Here is a 15,735-nt window from a genome sequence, read left to right as displayed (position 1 = left end):
TCCCCCTGCTCATGCACGCCCTCTCAAAAAAAAAAAGGGAATTACATAAAGTCCAATACCTGCCCCCGGAGTGCAGAAGCTCCATTCTGGAAGCTTCTCCCTTTGCCAACCTGAAGTCCCCCGTGTACAAGACTGTTCCATTATTGCCCTGAAATAAAAACCTGAGAAGGAAATATGTCTTGGTGACAACATCCTCATAAAGCAAATACACATTAAATCCACAGCAAATGTTTCCTGCCGAACATAGCCACCTGCAATACAGTATTAATGGGACTTTAACAGCTCTACACCCTACCAGGCACTCAGCCGCCACCTTTTCGGGGGGGGGGGGGAGGCGGATAACATAATGGAATGTACTATTGCCTTTGCAGTAGGCATCCCCCGAAATGTGTTAGCACTCTCAACTACAGATCACTCCTGCTCATGGAGAGAAAAATCCATGGGAGAAGAAAATGCAAAGCCAATGGAGAAACGGCCATGGAAGGCTTCCATTATAAGAAAGCCACATTTCTAACTTGATCTTCACCTCAGTCCCCCAAGTTCAATTTGGAAACAAAGATTAAAGAAATTGCCATCTACATATTAAAGAAGTAATATCCCTACACATATTATTTTCTAGACCCTAAACATTTATTTCTACAAACACAATACATATCCATGCATAATAAAATGGCAAAATAGATGAGCCCCCTTACATAACTGATCCTGGACAATGACCAGCTGGTAAGAGAGTCACAACCACCTCTTCCTTCTAAAAAGAAAATAAAGAAAAAATAATAATAATAGAAGTTAACAGGAGAACCCAGTTCCCCTCAATAGAACAGATTCAGGTATTTCTCCAGCATGTGGTATGTCATTTCCTCACACGCCAAATCCTGGAGACACATGGAATCCTCACCCACAGAACGACAGTCAAACACAGCGAGAGTATAACCCAGCAACTCCACTCCGAGCTACACACACGAGAGAAATGAAAATGGGCATCCACACGAAAACCTGGGCGTGAATGTCCACAGCGGCACTGCTCCTACTACCCAACAAGTAGAAACAACCAAAATGTCGATCAGCTGATGAGCAAACGAACAGGATGTGGTCTCTCCACACAATGGAATGTTATTCGGGCCACGGCAAGACATGAAATCCTGACATCATACCACAACATGGATAAACCGTGAAACCATTATGCAAAGTGAAAGAAGCGAGTCACAAAAGACCACATCGGTACGATTTCATTGATACGAAATGTCCAGAACAGGCAAATCCTACAGACTTAGAGTAGTGGTTGCCATGGGCTGGGGGAGGGAGAAGTAGGGAATGACTGCTAATGGGTATAGGGTTTCTTTTTGGGTGATGAAAATACTTGAAAAATGATTGTGGTGGTGAACACACAACTCCGTGAATATACTAAAAGCCACTGAACCATGCATTTTAAATGGGGTGAACTGTATGGTATATGAATGATATCTCAATAAAGCTATTATTAAACTAAAAAAAAAAAAAAAAAAGGCTGATGTCGTCTGGGCCCAGGTCACCATTCTACATGTACTGTCCTACTAGGGCAGAGCTCTGGACATGCTCGCTCGCTCCCAATAACGGCGATTCCTCCCGGAAGTCTAATGTCATTCATTCCGATGGCCCCCTTAGAGCAAGGGTCCTGTGGTTAGTGGAGACACAATGCATGGAGCCATAGTGCATGAGAATAAACAAAGGACCAGAGTGGGATGGCCAGACTCTGGTCAACAGGAGCTGCCTGCTCTCTGGAGCCCAGTTTTGACAACACCTTTCACCAACATAAGGCAGCGAGGCAATCAGAGGAATCTGGCATTCACTAACTGAGGTCAGCATTTAGGGACCTTCGGGCTATCCTTTTTCTCTCCTTTTTAACCCGCCCTCAACTGGCCCTGCAGTCCTCCCTTGGTGAACAATTCAATGAGGACGACTTCACACACCTGATCTTCTCCAGAGAGGAGATGTGAAAAGTCAGCCTGATCCTGGTTAAACAACGGACACCCTTCAGAGTTCAACGTGTTTGCAAAGCAGGTTATAACCAGGCCATGGAACGAATATTAACTAGATTTACCATAAAATAGGAAAATACTTCCTGGCCCTAGGAAGAATTTGAGGTAAAAAAAAATGAAAGGTCCATAATCTTGATTATTAAACCAATACATTCACAAAAGAAAAGTACCTGCTTCTAAATTTAAGGACAAAAAGTATATTGGATCCACTTGGACACTGTTTCTTAAGTAAGAAATAATTCAGAAAAAAAGAAAATCACAAATACATATATTTGCTACAAAAGCACTAAGCACATTATATCCTGAATATTATAATAAACATAATAAATGTGACAATGACATTATGTAATAATATCAATACCTGGAGTTCTCATCATTAGCAGGTAACATACTAAAAAGGAGCAATTCACACAGAAGTCTACCTTGTAGACTATGTAGAAAAGAAATACAACACAAATATTTTTTTTTCCCTACAAACTCACCCAATTACTATAACTTTCATTTATGGTAAGATGAGCATTCAAAATAACAGAGAAAAACAATCATATTATTAAACAATAATTTTTAAAAATTATATTTTTACTTACCTCGCCTGACGCTTCATCGACTAAAGGTATCTGAGTAGGAGTTTCAATTTCAATGGATATCTATTAAAATAAGAGATCATATGTACATCATACCAAGTGTTTTCAGTTTTTCATGGATTTACAAACCTTTGCCATCTCAAACACAAAAAAGGGACTTAGAAGAAGTTACTAAGACTGTGTAACAATTTCTGATTTCGCGATACTGAACATTTTAGCAGCTTGAAGACATGATAGAGCTAAAGGATCGCCTTTCCTGTGGCTGACGTGGCAACATGGATTAAATGCCTCCTAAACTTACATATCCCTTGACACAGCAATTCTATTTCCATGAATTCAATTTTTCTCCCTTCACCTCCCCATCCCTGTCCTCCCACTGCCCTCTCCCCTCTCAACTTGAGTCTCAGTAACACATGTGGCCATGTGCTCTGCATGCTTAGGCTTCATGCTGCAAAATGCAGCCTGGATCCATCCCTGAGGTGCTGGCCTAATTCACAGATTCGGGCTGCGGCAGAGGGCTCCGAGGTGGCCTGGTCCATTTTACTACGACAGCAACTCACACAAGAGGCATTCAGTAAGTAGCTGATGAATAAATTAACGTAATTGTTCATCTTTTCAGTCCACTGATATCCTAAAACTTACAGTGACTGAGACTTGGGTGTTAAAAATATCCTTGCATTCTGGGGGCGCCTGGGTGGCTCGGTGTGGTTAAGCGTCTGCCTTTGGCTCAGGTCCCACATCCAGCTCCCTGCTCATTGGGGGTCTGCTTCTCTCCCCCGCTCATGCTCTCTCTCAAATAAATAAAATCTTAAAAAAAAAAAAATCCTTGCATTCTGGAATAAACACATTGTATTGTATTCACAAAGCACTTATTTATTACTGTGAGATTCAGTTAGCTACCACCTTAATCAGGATATTCACGTGGTCATACATGAAATGGCTTTTCTCCCTGTTGCACTATCATTATCAATTCTGCCAACAAGGCTGAGCAGCTCATCTCTTTACTATATCCCACAAAAACTCATCCAGTATGGGGATTATTTGTCCTTTGAACATTTGGCAAAATGCACCTATAAAACCATCTGGACCTGGGGCTTTATTGAAGAAGAGATCTTTGTTGGGGCGCCTGGGTGGCTCAGTTGGTTGGGTGGCTGCCTTCGGCTCAGGTCGTGGTCCTGGAGTCCCGGGATCGAGTCCCGCATCAGGCTCCCTGCTTGGTGGGGAGTCTGCTTCTCCCTCTCCCGCTCCCCCCCTTGTGCTCTCTCTCTCTCTCTCAAATAAATTAAAAAAAAAAAATCTAAAAAAAAAAAAATAAGAGATCTTTGTTAAGTTGTTTTAATTTCTTCAATGTTTACTTATTCAAGTTTTCCACTTTTCTTGCCTCAATTTGATACCTTCCTACTTATCCAGATATTTATCCACTTCGACTAAATTATCAAATATACGATCATTAATTTTCCAATAAATGCACTGCTATTAATAGTTATTTTCCTTTTATCATTCTGTATTTTTATACGCATCTTCTTTTTTTTGACTATTATAAAAGTTCACTTAACAAAAAAGTTCAATATGAAAATGCACACGACCTGGTTTTTATATTGGAGTGAAACAGGTACAATGGAGAGGGGACATGTGGAAGCAGTTGATTTCTTTTCATGAACACACCCATTGTTTATACTTGGTCCAAGGCTTCTAACGTGATGAGACTATTTCCTCGTATTACCACCATTCCAGTATTGTTCTGTTGCCTACTATTGTTCATTGCCATTTCCACACATTCATCTATCACAAGATTCATAAATGGATCAAACACCCACAATATTCCTTGGTCATGTCTGCCACCATTTAATTTCAATGATAATTTCTTGTCCATAAATTTTTTCAACTCGGGAGGGTGAGCTTTGCTCATGGTGTCTACTTGGCGAGCTCAAAGGTGCCTCCAGACGGAATTCGTGGTGTCCCTCACCCTCCCGCAGTAGGTCCGGCATCTTCTTTTTCTAATCTTGGCAGAAATCTCTCTCTATCCCTCTAAAGATGAGCTTTTACTTTTGTTAATCTTCCCTTTTATTTTCTGTGGTAGTTGTCAGCCTCTGTATCGCTACCTTGTCTTTTTACCTTTATTATTCCTTCTTCCACATAACCTTAAATTTGCTTTGTTGCTCCTTTTCCTTCTTACTAAGACTCAATCCATGTAATTCTGGTCTTTGTTTTTGAAGAAATGTACTTAATGCTGTCAATTTCCCTTCAAGTGCTAATTTAGCAGTGTCACACACATTTTGGTGTGTCGTGTTCTCACTGTCCATCAGTTCTAAGTACTGCATGTTTTTCTTTACAACTTCCTCTTTAACCTAATGGTTATTATATGCATTGAGTTCCTACATATGTGGATGATTTTAGCTCTCCTTTTATTTGTGACTTCTAGCATCATTGCATTGTACTCAGAGAAAAGATCACTAGGATTTCCTACTTCTTTTGTGCCACAGTGCATAGTCAATTGTTGTAAATGTTCCATGTATACCAAAGATCTTTTCCCTTTGGGTGCCTTGGATTGCTGTTAGCTCACATTTATTAATCATGCCCTTCAAATCTATCTTATTTCCTGCCTCCTTCCTCTTTCAGTTTCTTTTTTTTTTTTTAAGATTTTATTTGACAGAGAGAGAGAGAGAGAGAGAGCACAAGCAGGGGGAGCAGCAGAGGTAGAAGCAGACTCCCCACTGAGCAGGGAGCCCAATGCAGGGCTCGATCCCAGGACCCTGGGATCATGACCTGAGCCGAAGGCAGACGCTTAACCGACTGAGCCCCCCAGGCGGGCCCCTCTTTCAGTTTCTGAGAGTGGTGTGGAAAGTGCTCCGGCTACGACTGCTGAGCTGCCTAGTGTCCCTTAGACTGTGAGGTGGCCTTGTACCCCATCAACTTAGCTGAGCTGGAACTGTCCCACAAGTCCTTTCCATGTACACCTCCAGGTGGGCGCTGGCCCCAAGAAACATCCGTGTGAGATCTGGAAGGCCAAAGTGAACCAGTAGCCATGTCGTAATGCTCGCACGGGCGCCAGAAGTGCTAACAGCTCATGGACGTGCACCTGCTGGCTCAGCCCGCAGACAGGGCAGGACTGCAGCAAGCCCACCTTCGGCTGTGTCTCCTCCTTCAGCTTCTCGAAGGCCTGGGCCAGGAGTGTGAAACTCAGTGGCAACGGGGGGCTGCAGCACTAGCCAGCCTGGGAGGAGTGAGACACAGACAGGGGTCCCAGGTTGTCCTTGTGGGTTCCAGCCCACCTCTACCCTTCTCCGCTTCTCTCTCAGCTCAGCTCATCTCTCTCTGCTGGCCGGCGGGTCCACGGCAACTTCAGGCCTAAGAGCAGGCCAAGGTTGCAGCCTCGGTGATGGCTCACTCTGGGGAGTGGGAATGGACCCCAGCCCAGGCTGAATGTGCCACACGTGCACCGACAGGGGCTGCCAGCACTGTATGCCCCACACTGCGGCGCAAGAGACTGCGGAGAGAGCGGAGCCCCAGCTGGGAGGAAGTGGCTCTTCCGGCCGACAGAGGGTGGCAGTGACTGGCCCTGGTTTTTATTGTGGTTGTGGGGTGGGGTGCCTGGGCTTGCGTGGTTCAAACCAGGTCAGGGCCAAGGGAGGGGTAGGCTTTTTTTTTTTTTAATAAGATTTTTTAAATTTATTTGACAGAGAAAGAGAGAGAGAGAGAGCGCACAAGCGGGGAGGAGGGTCAGAGGGAGAGGAAAAAGAAGGCTCCCCACTGAGCAAGGAGCCCGATGCGGGACGCAATCCCAGGACCCTGGGATCATGACCTGGGCCGAAGGCAGACGCTCAACCAACTGAGCCACCCAGGTGCCCCAGGGCTTTTTTTTTTTTTTAATCAGCTTGCCCAAATGTGGGGCAGAAGTGGAAAGAGGATGTGAGAGCTGAAAGCTGGTAGCAGGCAAACATCAAACAGACTCTGACACTTCTCAGACTTCTCTGCCAGTTCCCACGATGACCTAAAGTTTAATCCACAGAGTGCACCCTAACTGCATTCCCCGCCAGTGGTTCTCTTTCTCTGATCAAGCACTGGGGGATCAGTGATGACTGTATCCCGTTTGAGCTACTCTGTCAATTGCATGTTACGTTCCTATCTTCTGGATCCATGGTTCCTTCGGACAGTAAATAACATCCTCTTTGAAACAAGATCTCCTTTTGCCTTCAATTCTATTTTGTATGACATAAAAACTGCCACTCTGGCATTTTTAGCTTCTAATTGTTTAGTACATCTTTTCCTTTTTTTGTTTATTTCCATTTCAACCTGCATTTATCCTTTTGTTTTATCTAAGTCTCTTGTAGACTAAGACTGGTGGAACTTTTTTTTTTTTAACCTAAACTGAGAAAATTATATTTTGAGCAGGAGTTGAATTAAAGCCATATTTATAGTAATTACTGTTGTAATAGGACTTTTCCTGGCATCTTTACATTTTCCATATGCCATTCTTTTGTTTCTCCCCTTTACTATGCTTTCCATTGGACAGCTCCATTTTATTCTGTCAGATTCAAAGCTGTCCACTCTCTTTATTCCAGTTGTTATCCCTTTATCATAACCCATAAGATGTGTTCATTTTTCCTAAACTATGTCATGACCTAAATAAAAGGATTTATCGATTGGGTTAAACATTTTACACTTTGAAGTATTAAAATGCAACTTAGCAAGAGTTAATGAGATTAAACCAACAAAACCAAGACCCAAGATCAAACTGCGAGGGACGAGAAGAACAAATCTGCAACAATAAAATGTTGGCCTCTTCGAAACTGATGAATTACAAAGACTAAACATCAACACTGTAACTAATGTAGATAAATGTAGCGTAGGAGGAACTGGGCTTTGAATAATTCCAACGCTTTGTTTAATCGACCTCGAAAAATATTTCCCCTTGAGAAAAAGAATTAGTGTCATTCAAAAAATAAAACTTACGATTCGTTTCTCCCAAAATTTGTACTTCGGGCTAGTTAACAACAACTCTTTAGTAACAGGTGAACAGTATAAGCAAACCTTCAAGCTGAAAGGAAGAAATTTAGAAAAGCTGTGTCAGTACAATCCACAGCGAGCCACTGGGTGACCAGAAAATACATTTCATTACTTATCAGTTATCTCAAGTCATTCAGACACTGAGCTGGCTGAACAACTGTTAGAGCAGTTCCCAACATGCCACCACCTGTGACTAGCTAGGTCCCATCAAGACCGCAAAGAGGGGGGTGCCTGGCTGGCTCAGTCGGTAGAGCGTGCGACTCTGGATCTTGGGGCTTTAAGTTAGAGCCCCACATTTGGTGTAGAGATTACTTAAAAATAAAAAATGTTTTTAAAGATTTATTTATTTACTTTGAGAGAGAAGAGGGGGAGAGCGTGTGAGCAAGGAGGAGCAGAGGGAGAGGCAGACTCCCCACTGAGCACAGAGCCCACATGGGGCTCAATCCCACAACCCTGGGATCATGACCCTGGGATCATGACCTGAGCTGAAATCAAGAGCCAGTCGCTTAACAGACTACACCACCCAGGAGTCCCCCCTTAAAAATAAAATCTTTAAAAAAAAAAAAAAAAGTGCAAAAGGACAAAGGGGAAGCAGATGAGAGAAAATACTGTGCCCTCTGACCTCCTCAAAAGGGTGTTCCCCATCACTCTTAAAGATACATGTTCGCACATGATCAGGTATGTCTGGAAAGATACCACCAAATGAAGCTATCTCTCAAGAACGAAAGAAGTGGGGAACAGAAGACTTCTGGGTTTTATTTCATATAAACCTCTTCTGTTTTTTAGTGAGGAAAAATCAATTTCATAATAAACTTTAAAAATTCAAAAGCAAAGCTTAGAGGTTAAGAATATAGTCTGTGGTGGACCATATTTTCTAAAGATGGCCACACTAATATATATCCCAACCACACACGCTCTGTTTACAAAACAAATATGGAAATCCCTCCATTGACAGAAGGGGTCTATTTTAACCTCCCCTTCAACCCATCTTTGTAACTGCCTTTGCCAACAGAACGTGGCGAAGGAAGGTCACAGGACTTTGGAGGCTATGTCTCCTGGGCAACATGGCTATCTGCTAGCCCTCCCTGGGGACAGACACTTTCTAAGCCTTGAGTCTCCATTTCAGAAGTTCAGCTACCTTGAAGTCACCATGCCGAAGAGTTTTGTAGCGACAGAGATGCCCAAAAGCCCCAGCTGCCTGATTCTTCTCAGCCTCGGTGTCAAACACTGAATGAATGGGCCTCCAGATAATGGCAGCCCCTGAGGACACCCAGCCAGGCAGAAACCAACACACCCCCCTCCCCCACTGTGCCCTGTCAGCGTTCCCGACCCACAGAAACGGAGAAAGTGAACACACGATTAGTGGATTTAAGTCACTAAGTTTGGGGGTGATTTGTTACGCAGTAACAGATAACTAATATACAGGCTCCAAAATCAGACAGACCTGGTTGAAATCCTGGTCCTGCCACTTACTGGCTGTGTGACCTTGGGCAACTAATTTAACCTCTCTGGTTCCTCAGTTTCCTCATCTGCAAAATAGAAATAATAACGGTATCTATTCAAAAACTTATCAAGAGATCTAATGAGGATGTTTGCTCCGAGAAGACAGGGATTTTCATCTGTGTTGTCACTATTATATCCTCACCGTCCAGGACAGTGCCTGACTCGTCACAGGCACTCAAAGAAACTGTGGAACTCATCAGTGCATAGTGCCTGGCATGTACCCAAGGATTCAATGAATACCGGCTCCCATTTATCACGAACACAGACTAGTGACAGCACTTTGCAGAGAAGACTGACATCCACTGAGTCAGAAGTTAGAGAGTCAACAGGGCCCTTTCATACATAGCTTGAGATTTTGGAATGGACATTTAGGCAAAAGCGGGCTGTAGCAAAAGGATGCAATCGTTTGGCTTAAAGATCCAAAAACATACGATTGTCTTCACAACTACACACACACACACACACACACACAGAAATGAAAATGAACACACTACCGCTACACCCAACAGCATGATGAGTCCTGTTACAATCAGAATGTTAAGTGAAAGAAAACAAATAGAAGGGTCTATTCGGTATGGTTCTACTTATACAAAGTTCACAACCAGCCAAAGCTAAACCATGACGACAAAAAGTCAGGATACAGGTTGCCTCTGGGAGATAAGTGCTGACTGGGAAGAAGGATGGGGATGGGGCTCTGTTCGGGGACACTGGTCCTGTTCTATTTCTCTGTCTGAGTGGAAGCTTCATAGATGTGCTCGCCTGTAAAAGTTCATCTGACTGTGTCCCGTTACGATGTATGTACTTTCCCGTGTGTAAGTCATAGCTCAATTAAAATGTTTACTTAAAAAACACACACACACAGATAAGTAGCAAAATAAATTACCTGCACTCCAACCTTCTTTTCAAGGTAGGGGCTCTTAATCCTTTCATATGATCTAAAAACAAAAGAATCAAAAATCATAAGCACATTTTTTTTTAAAGATTTTATTTATATATTTGACAGAGACACAGCGAGAGAGGGAACAAGTGGGAGTGGGAGAGGGAGAAGCAGGCTTCCCGCTGAGCAAGGAGCTTGATGTGGGGCTCAATCCCAGGACCCTGGGATCACAACCTGAGCCGAAGGCAGAAGCTTAACGACTGAGCCACCCAGGTGCCCCAGGACATTTTTTTTTTTTTTGAGAGGATTCCTTAGGCCGAACAGTTAGTTGTCTGTTCTTTTCAAGCTTCCTTTTAAGAGAAAATATATGAGAGGTTCACTTTTCTTTAAAGATTTATTTATTTGAGAGAGAGAGCATGCACGCTCATGCGGGAGCAGGGGTGGGGGATCTTGAAGCCAACTCCCCACTGAGCAGGGAGTCCAACACAGGGCTGGATCCCATGACCCCAAGATCATGACCTAAGCCGAAATCAAGAGTTGGATGCTCAACCGAGCCCCCAGGCACCCCAAGAGGTTCACTTTTATAAAAGAACTGATTGTGGGCTATTGGCTCTTTCTTCTACAGGTGACATGCATCTGAAAACAGGCCAGGAACCATGGAAAGCTGACCATCTCTGGTCATCATTTAAAAGGAAAACAATCCCCTCCATCTCAGGACAGAGTCTAAATAACTCTGAGTAGCCACAGAAGAATGAGCGACCAGATACTCATTTCAGAACTGCTTCCAGCACTTTCCTTATGTTCTTCTTTAATTTTAATCCAACCATCCCTCGTGCCCCCCTCTATGTGACCCATTCAGTTCTAGGCACTGGAACTCGTTCAGGCTTAGGCCAGCATAAGAAGAGTTTCATTCTCTTCTCAGCCTGCTCTGACTGCTGGGTTGAAGGTATTTCTATCCACACTGGCCCGCTTCTCAGCCCTGCAAATTAACAGATACAGAAACACGGCCTTTAAACATATGGTGCATTCTAATACATTTTGAATCTCCAGCATGGGAAGAACTAGATAGCAGTGACCACACCTTCTCAGTTTAGATGAATCAAACCAATCCTAATTATTCGAATTACCACCAACACACACACACACACACACCCGCGCGCGCGGCCTCAACTTACCTGTGGTAATCCTTCCTTAACTTCAGAGAAAACAACGCAGTCACCACACCCCCTGCGGCGGACCTTGACCAGACATGTGCGTGCCCGCGGAGGGTGAATCTCCTCAGAGCACTCCTGGTCCAGGCTTGTAGGGCCTATGGGGGCATCCCTGGGCAGGACTTTCGGTTGGGATTTCCAAAGAATTTGTGCCACGGCAAAAAGAGGCTACATCAGGACTCGGCTCCATGCTCCCAAACTAAATCAGCAGGCAGCACTCTGTGGCTGCTTTAATCAAGCCAGCCCAGGACCCCAGCCACCCCCAAGACTGCCAGCCAAGAGAACATGGGTCAGTTTACTTGGTGCTGCGAGGACTGCACCCAGAGTCTCCTTCCCAGGGCCTTTTTCCTTTCGCTGAACCAGATTAGGTCACTGTAAATTGTCCCCTAAAGGGGTCTCCTCCAACCCTGGGCCACTATCTCAGGCCACGGGTCTCCTCTTGTCCTCCAGGCCTCACTGATGCTTAGCAAAGCCTGCCCTGAGCGTAGCCCTGGGTTCCAGATGGTCCATAAACAGGACTGAGTGGGCCGTGGGATGAGATGTTCTATCAAAGTGCGATGTAAATGCATTTATGTGATTTTTTTCCTATCAAAAGAGTCCAAAGATCTTGCCAGATATTCTGTTATCAGTTGGTTCAGACTGACATAAAATACCACAGACAAGGTGGCTTAAACCACAAAATTTCTTACAGTTCTGGAGGCTAAATTCCAAGATCAAGGTGCCAGGGGTGGTTTCTGGTGAGACGTCTCCTCCTGGCTTGCAGATGGCCCTTCTTCAGTGTGTGTGTGTGGAGAGAGAAAAATCTCTATTCCTCTTTTTATAAGGCCATCAATCCTAACGAGTTAGGACCACGCCCTTATAAGCTCATTTAAATTTTGCCTCCTAAAAACCCAATCACCAAATACAGTCACATAGAGGGTTTGAGCTTCAACATATAAATGGGGGGGGGGGGGGCACAATTCAGTCCACAAGTCCACAGCACATCAAAGAAATATGTTTCTCACAGGTTAAAAACTACCAGTAAGCAGTGTGGGAAATTTCTGAAAGCAGAAGTTGAGTTCTTGCCCTTGATGAGTTTATATTCTGGTTGCATAAACAGACTTACACGTCATGAGAGAACAGGAACAGTTATTATAAACTGCTCAATAATAGGGAGTCAGTTTCTTGCTTAACTTACAAACTAATGATCATGATTTCAGATTCCTTTAGATGGATTCCTTCTCCAAACTCACTACTTGTAAACATAAAGGGCAAGCCCCTACGCCACACTTCCGATCATGGCTAGCACATTTTGAATTCTGAAACTCCAGTGAGGCTCAAGACAAAAGGTAAAACAGAGGTATCCTCGCCCAAGAGGAGATTCACAATGAAAAACATTCTGGAGACTAAGTAGAAAGACCCTCAAAGAGGCTCACAGTGCTATTCAGCAAATCGAGAGAGGAAGTCCAGATTTATCCCCATTGAGAGAAAATTCATAGGTCACAGCAAAAAAGCAGAGGCATTTCCCAAAAGCAGGAACTTCGGCGTACTAGATGTTACGCGTGGCCAACGGTTGCAAAATGAGTGCTCCTCCAGCTCTGGAGACTGGCGAGAACGTTTTAGAGACACTCCAGCCTCACCTGGAGCCTCTAGCCTCCAGGCCTTATCAGGGCCTATTCCCTAACTGTGCGCAGCTGTGAAATCTTAGTATTCTGGTTGCCTCAAACACTAAACTTTTATACTGGTTATGGGCAGAACACCTAAAAGGAGGGGGAGCTTGCACTTCATAGAGCTTTCAGACAGGATGTCTGAGCGTGTGTGCATGCGCTTGCTTGATAAGAAATCAAGCAAGCGGGAGGTGGGGTAGGGCGGAATTTCATCTGAAACTTGCCTTCTTTATCACATGGAAGCGAAGATGCGGTGGAAGAAATAAGTAATAATCCTCGCTGACCTCTGACTATTCGCAGCTAGGCGAGCTACCAAAAGAACCTAAGTTACGCCTGGTCAAACTGGCCCGGGTGGTTGCGCCACGTTTCGGTTCCGTCCCGACGTACAGAAGAAATAAAGCCTCAGAGACGCTGGAGAGCCAGGCTGGGACAAGGTGCACCTGCTAGTCTCGGCCCCGGCCTCCCGAAGCCTGCACTCGGCCGCTCGAGCGCCCCGGGCGGCTTCCCTGCGGGGCCAGAACCCGCGCAGCCCGCGTCCCCGGGGCGGGCGGCGCGCCGCGTTCACTCACCCTTGTGGCAGTGGGACAGGAAGTAGGCGCGGGCTTTCAGGTTCTCCCTGTCGAAGCGGTCTATGGAGATGGTTGGGTACTCGGCCATCTGCCCCATGAAGGAACTCATAGCGCCGGCACAGCTCGGCGGACCGGCCCTCACGCCGCCTGCGGAAGCTGAGGTCTTCCCCCGGCGCGCCGCCACTTCCGGGAACCCCCCGCCCCCGCGCCATTGGCCCGCCGGATGCAGCCACGTCCAATCAGAGGAGCCCTGCGGCGGCGGGGCGGTGCCGAGGAGCGTCCCCGGAGAGTCCGCGGCCGGCGAACCGCGTGGTTAATTTGTCCGAACGGCGGGATGCTGGGCGGGGGCAGCCGGCTAGGATCTAGGACGTGGCGCGACGAGGGTGCCTCCTGCCGGCAACCCTGACTCAACACGGGTGGCGTTCTGGTGCAGCGTGCCCGTTGTCTGTGCAGGAACGGTATCGCGAAGGGAAACTGAACACCCGTAGCAGGTGCTCCACCCAAGGATGCAAAGAAGGGAAGGGGGACGCAAAGCTTCGCTTTGAAATCAGACTGCGTTCCACCTCCTGCTTGTCTACTGAGAGCTTGAAAGCCCAGCTCAGTTTCCCTTCTTTCCTTTTCTTCCCAGTTTCTACCTTAGGGAATAACCATAAGGATTGTATGAGAAAAAAATTGTATGTGACTCATGATAGATTCAATAACTGTTAGTTCCCGCTTCCATTTATTTATTTATTCATTTATTTATTTTAAAAGATTTTTATTTATTTATTTGACAGCGAGCACAAGCAGGGGGAACAGCAGGCAGAGGGAAAAAGCAGGCTCCCAGCAGGCTGAGCAAGAAGCCCACTGTGGGACTGGATCCCAGGACCCGGGGATCATGACCTGAGCTGAAGGGAGACGCTTAACAGACTGAGCCACCCAGGTGTCCCTCACTGGAGGGTATTTATTGGACCCCTTCCTAGCAAGTCTCCTTAAACACCACAATATTAATAATCAGAAACAACTCAAACACTCTTGAGGTGTTGCTTTGTGCATACCATTATAATAAGCCTTGTAGTTATTACATAGATGACTAAGATGTGCCTTCAGGTAGGTTTTCAATCCATTTGGAGACAGCACATTTGCAGAATATGGTAAACAAATGCTTCCACAAAGACACAAAGTAATGTGGGGGAAAAAATCCAAGAACAATGACTTTTAAGCGGTGGAATCAAGAATCAGAGTGCCACCCTCACAGAACATCAGCATTTTCCTGCAGCCACGGTACTCAGAATTCTATTCAAATACAGATTTCTCATAAGGTGAAGAAAAAGCAAGGGAGGAGGATGAGGGAGAGTGGGAGCGGTATAGACATCATAATCATTTGAGTAGAGCATTCTGCCAGTATGCTATTGCCAACAGCTTTGATTTCGTATAAGATGGTTTGTCTTAGAATAAAGGAGGGCTCAGCTGTATATACCTAACAACAAATTCTGCAGTGAGACTGTGATCTGGAGAATCTGGTGTGTCTACCTCTGACAGGATCTGGAACTCCTGGCAAGGCAGGTCAAGATAATATTCATATGCTTATCTATCCACTTATTTATCCTCTCTTCTTTCCACAATGGATACAGTATGACAGAGTAAAGGGAAATAGGATAAGGGGGAAAAGATAGGTCAGAAAACAGTGAAGATGGGTAGGCACAGCCCACAGACATGCACACGCTGTTGAAAGACGTGAGCCAATTATTTGGCTCTTCTAGAGGAAGCCACAATCCCTTACTAGCCTTACGCATCCTCAAGACACAAATAGTACCGATTTTCAGGAGAAGTCAAACTTTCTGGATACTGAATCCCAAGAGAAATTCCTCCTGTGACCGCTAATAAAGAAAACGGAAATGTAGTCACCAACATCAGCTATGATCTGCTTCCTCATCCCGCACTCGGGAATCTTTCTGCAACTCTACGCTCTTCAGACTTCTAAGTCCCTGATGTGTTCTGTCTCAAAGGCACTGAAAACTGCTACCAAGGGTATGTTAAATACCAAAAAATTCGTTATTGAGGTAGGTATAAGTCTGTTGGGAAATCACTACAGGATATATTTTTCTTCGCTTATAAACTGTTGTCAATCTAAATTAACTTATGTTATAAATTTACTTTATTCTATGCTATTCCTTCAGAATAACGGACATAAAATGTCATATGAGGAAGTATACAAGGAGATAACATGTTTTTTAAAAAGTGTATTGTGTGCTAGAACTGCTGTAACAAGCGCCACAGACTGGGAGACTTACACAACAGAAATTTAATTGTCTCGGAGTTCTGGAAGGTGGAAGTCTGA

At 44.8% G+C, this 15,735-nt stretch overlaps 2 protein-coding genes across 8 annotated transcripts in view; both read right to left on the bottom strand.

The window, feature by feature from the left end:
- DCLRE1C (DNA cross-link repair 1C) overlaps positions 1-13,878 on the bottom strand; it is a 31,962-nt gene extending 18,084 nt beyond the window's left edge. For 2 of the 7 annotated variants that reach the window (XM_035021579.1, XM_035021581.1), the window contains exons 1-5: positions 13,416-13,878; positions 9,996-10,047; positions 2,606-2,665; positions 696-751; positions 60-161 (exon numbers count right to left, since the gene is read on the bottom strand). In XM_035021579.1, coding sequence (XP_034877470.1) covers positions 60-161; positions 696-751; positions 2,606-2,665; positions 9,996-10,047; positions 13,416-13,627 — 482 coding nt within the window. In that variant the 5' untranslated portion in view covers positions 13,628-13,878. Of the gene's footprint in view, positions 1-59; positions 162-695; positions 752-1,949; positions 2,035-2,605; positions 2,666-7,555; positions 7,641-9,053; positions 9,090-9,995; positions 10,048-13,415 lie in introns of those variants that run through there. The other 5 variants (XM_035021580.1, XM_035021584.1, XM_035021583.1 and 2 more) reach the window with 5 other exon arrangements.
- On the bottom strand, positions 3,915-5,223 carry LOC118021564 (small nuclear ribonucleoprotein G-like). The gene has a single exon (XM_035021595.1). It carries the CDS (start codon positions 4,509-4,511, stop codon positions 4,275-4,277), a length of 237 nt encoding a protein of 78 aa, XP_034877486.1. The 5' UTR covers positions 4,512-5,223; the 3' UTR covers positions 3,915-4,274.
- Positions 13,879-15,735: the final 1,857 nt, after the last annotated feature.

Source organism: Mirounga leonina, unplaced genomic scaffold (genome assembly GCF_011800145.1).
Source record: "Mirounga leonina isolate KUSES-001 unplaced genomic scaffold, KU_Mleo_1.0 Mir_175, whole genome shotgun sequence".
Taxonomy (NCBI): Eukaryota; Metazoa; Chordata; class Mammalia; order Carnivora; family Phocidae; genus Mirounga; species Mirounga leonina.
This window is presented reverse-complemented; position numbering and strand designations above follow the sequence as displayed.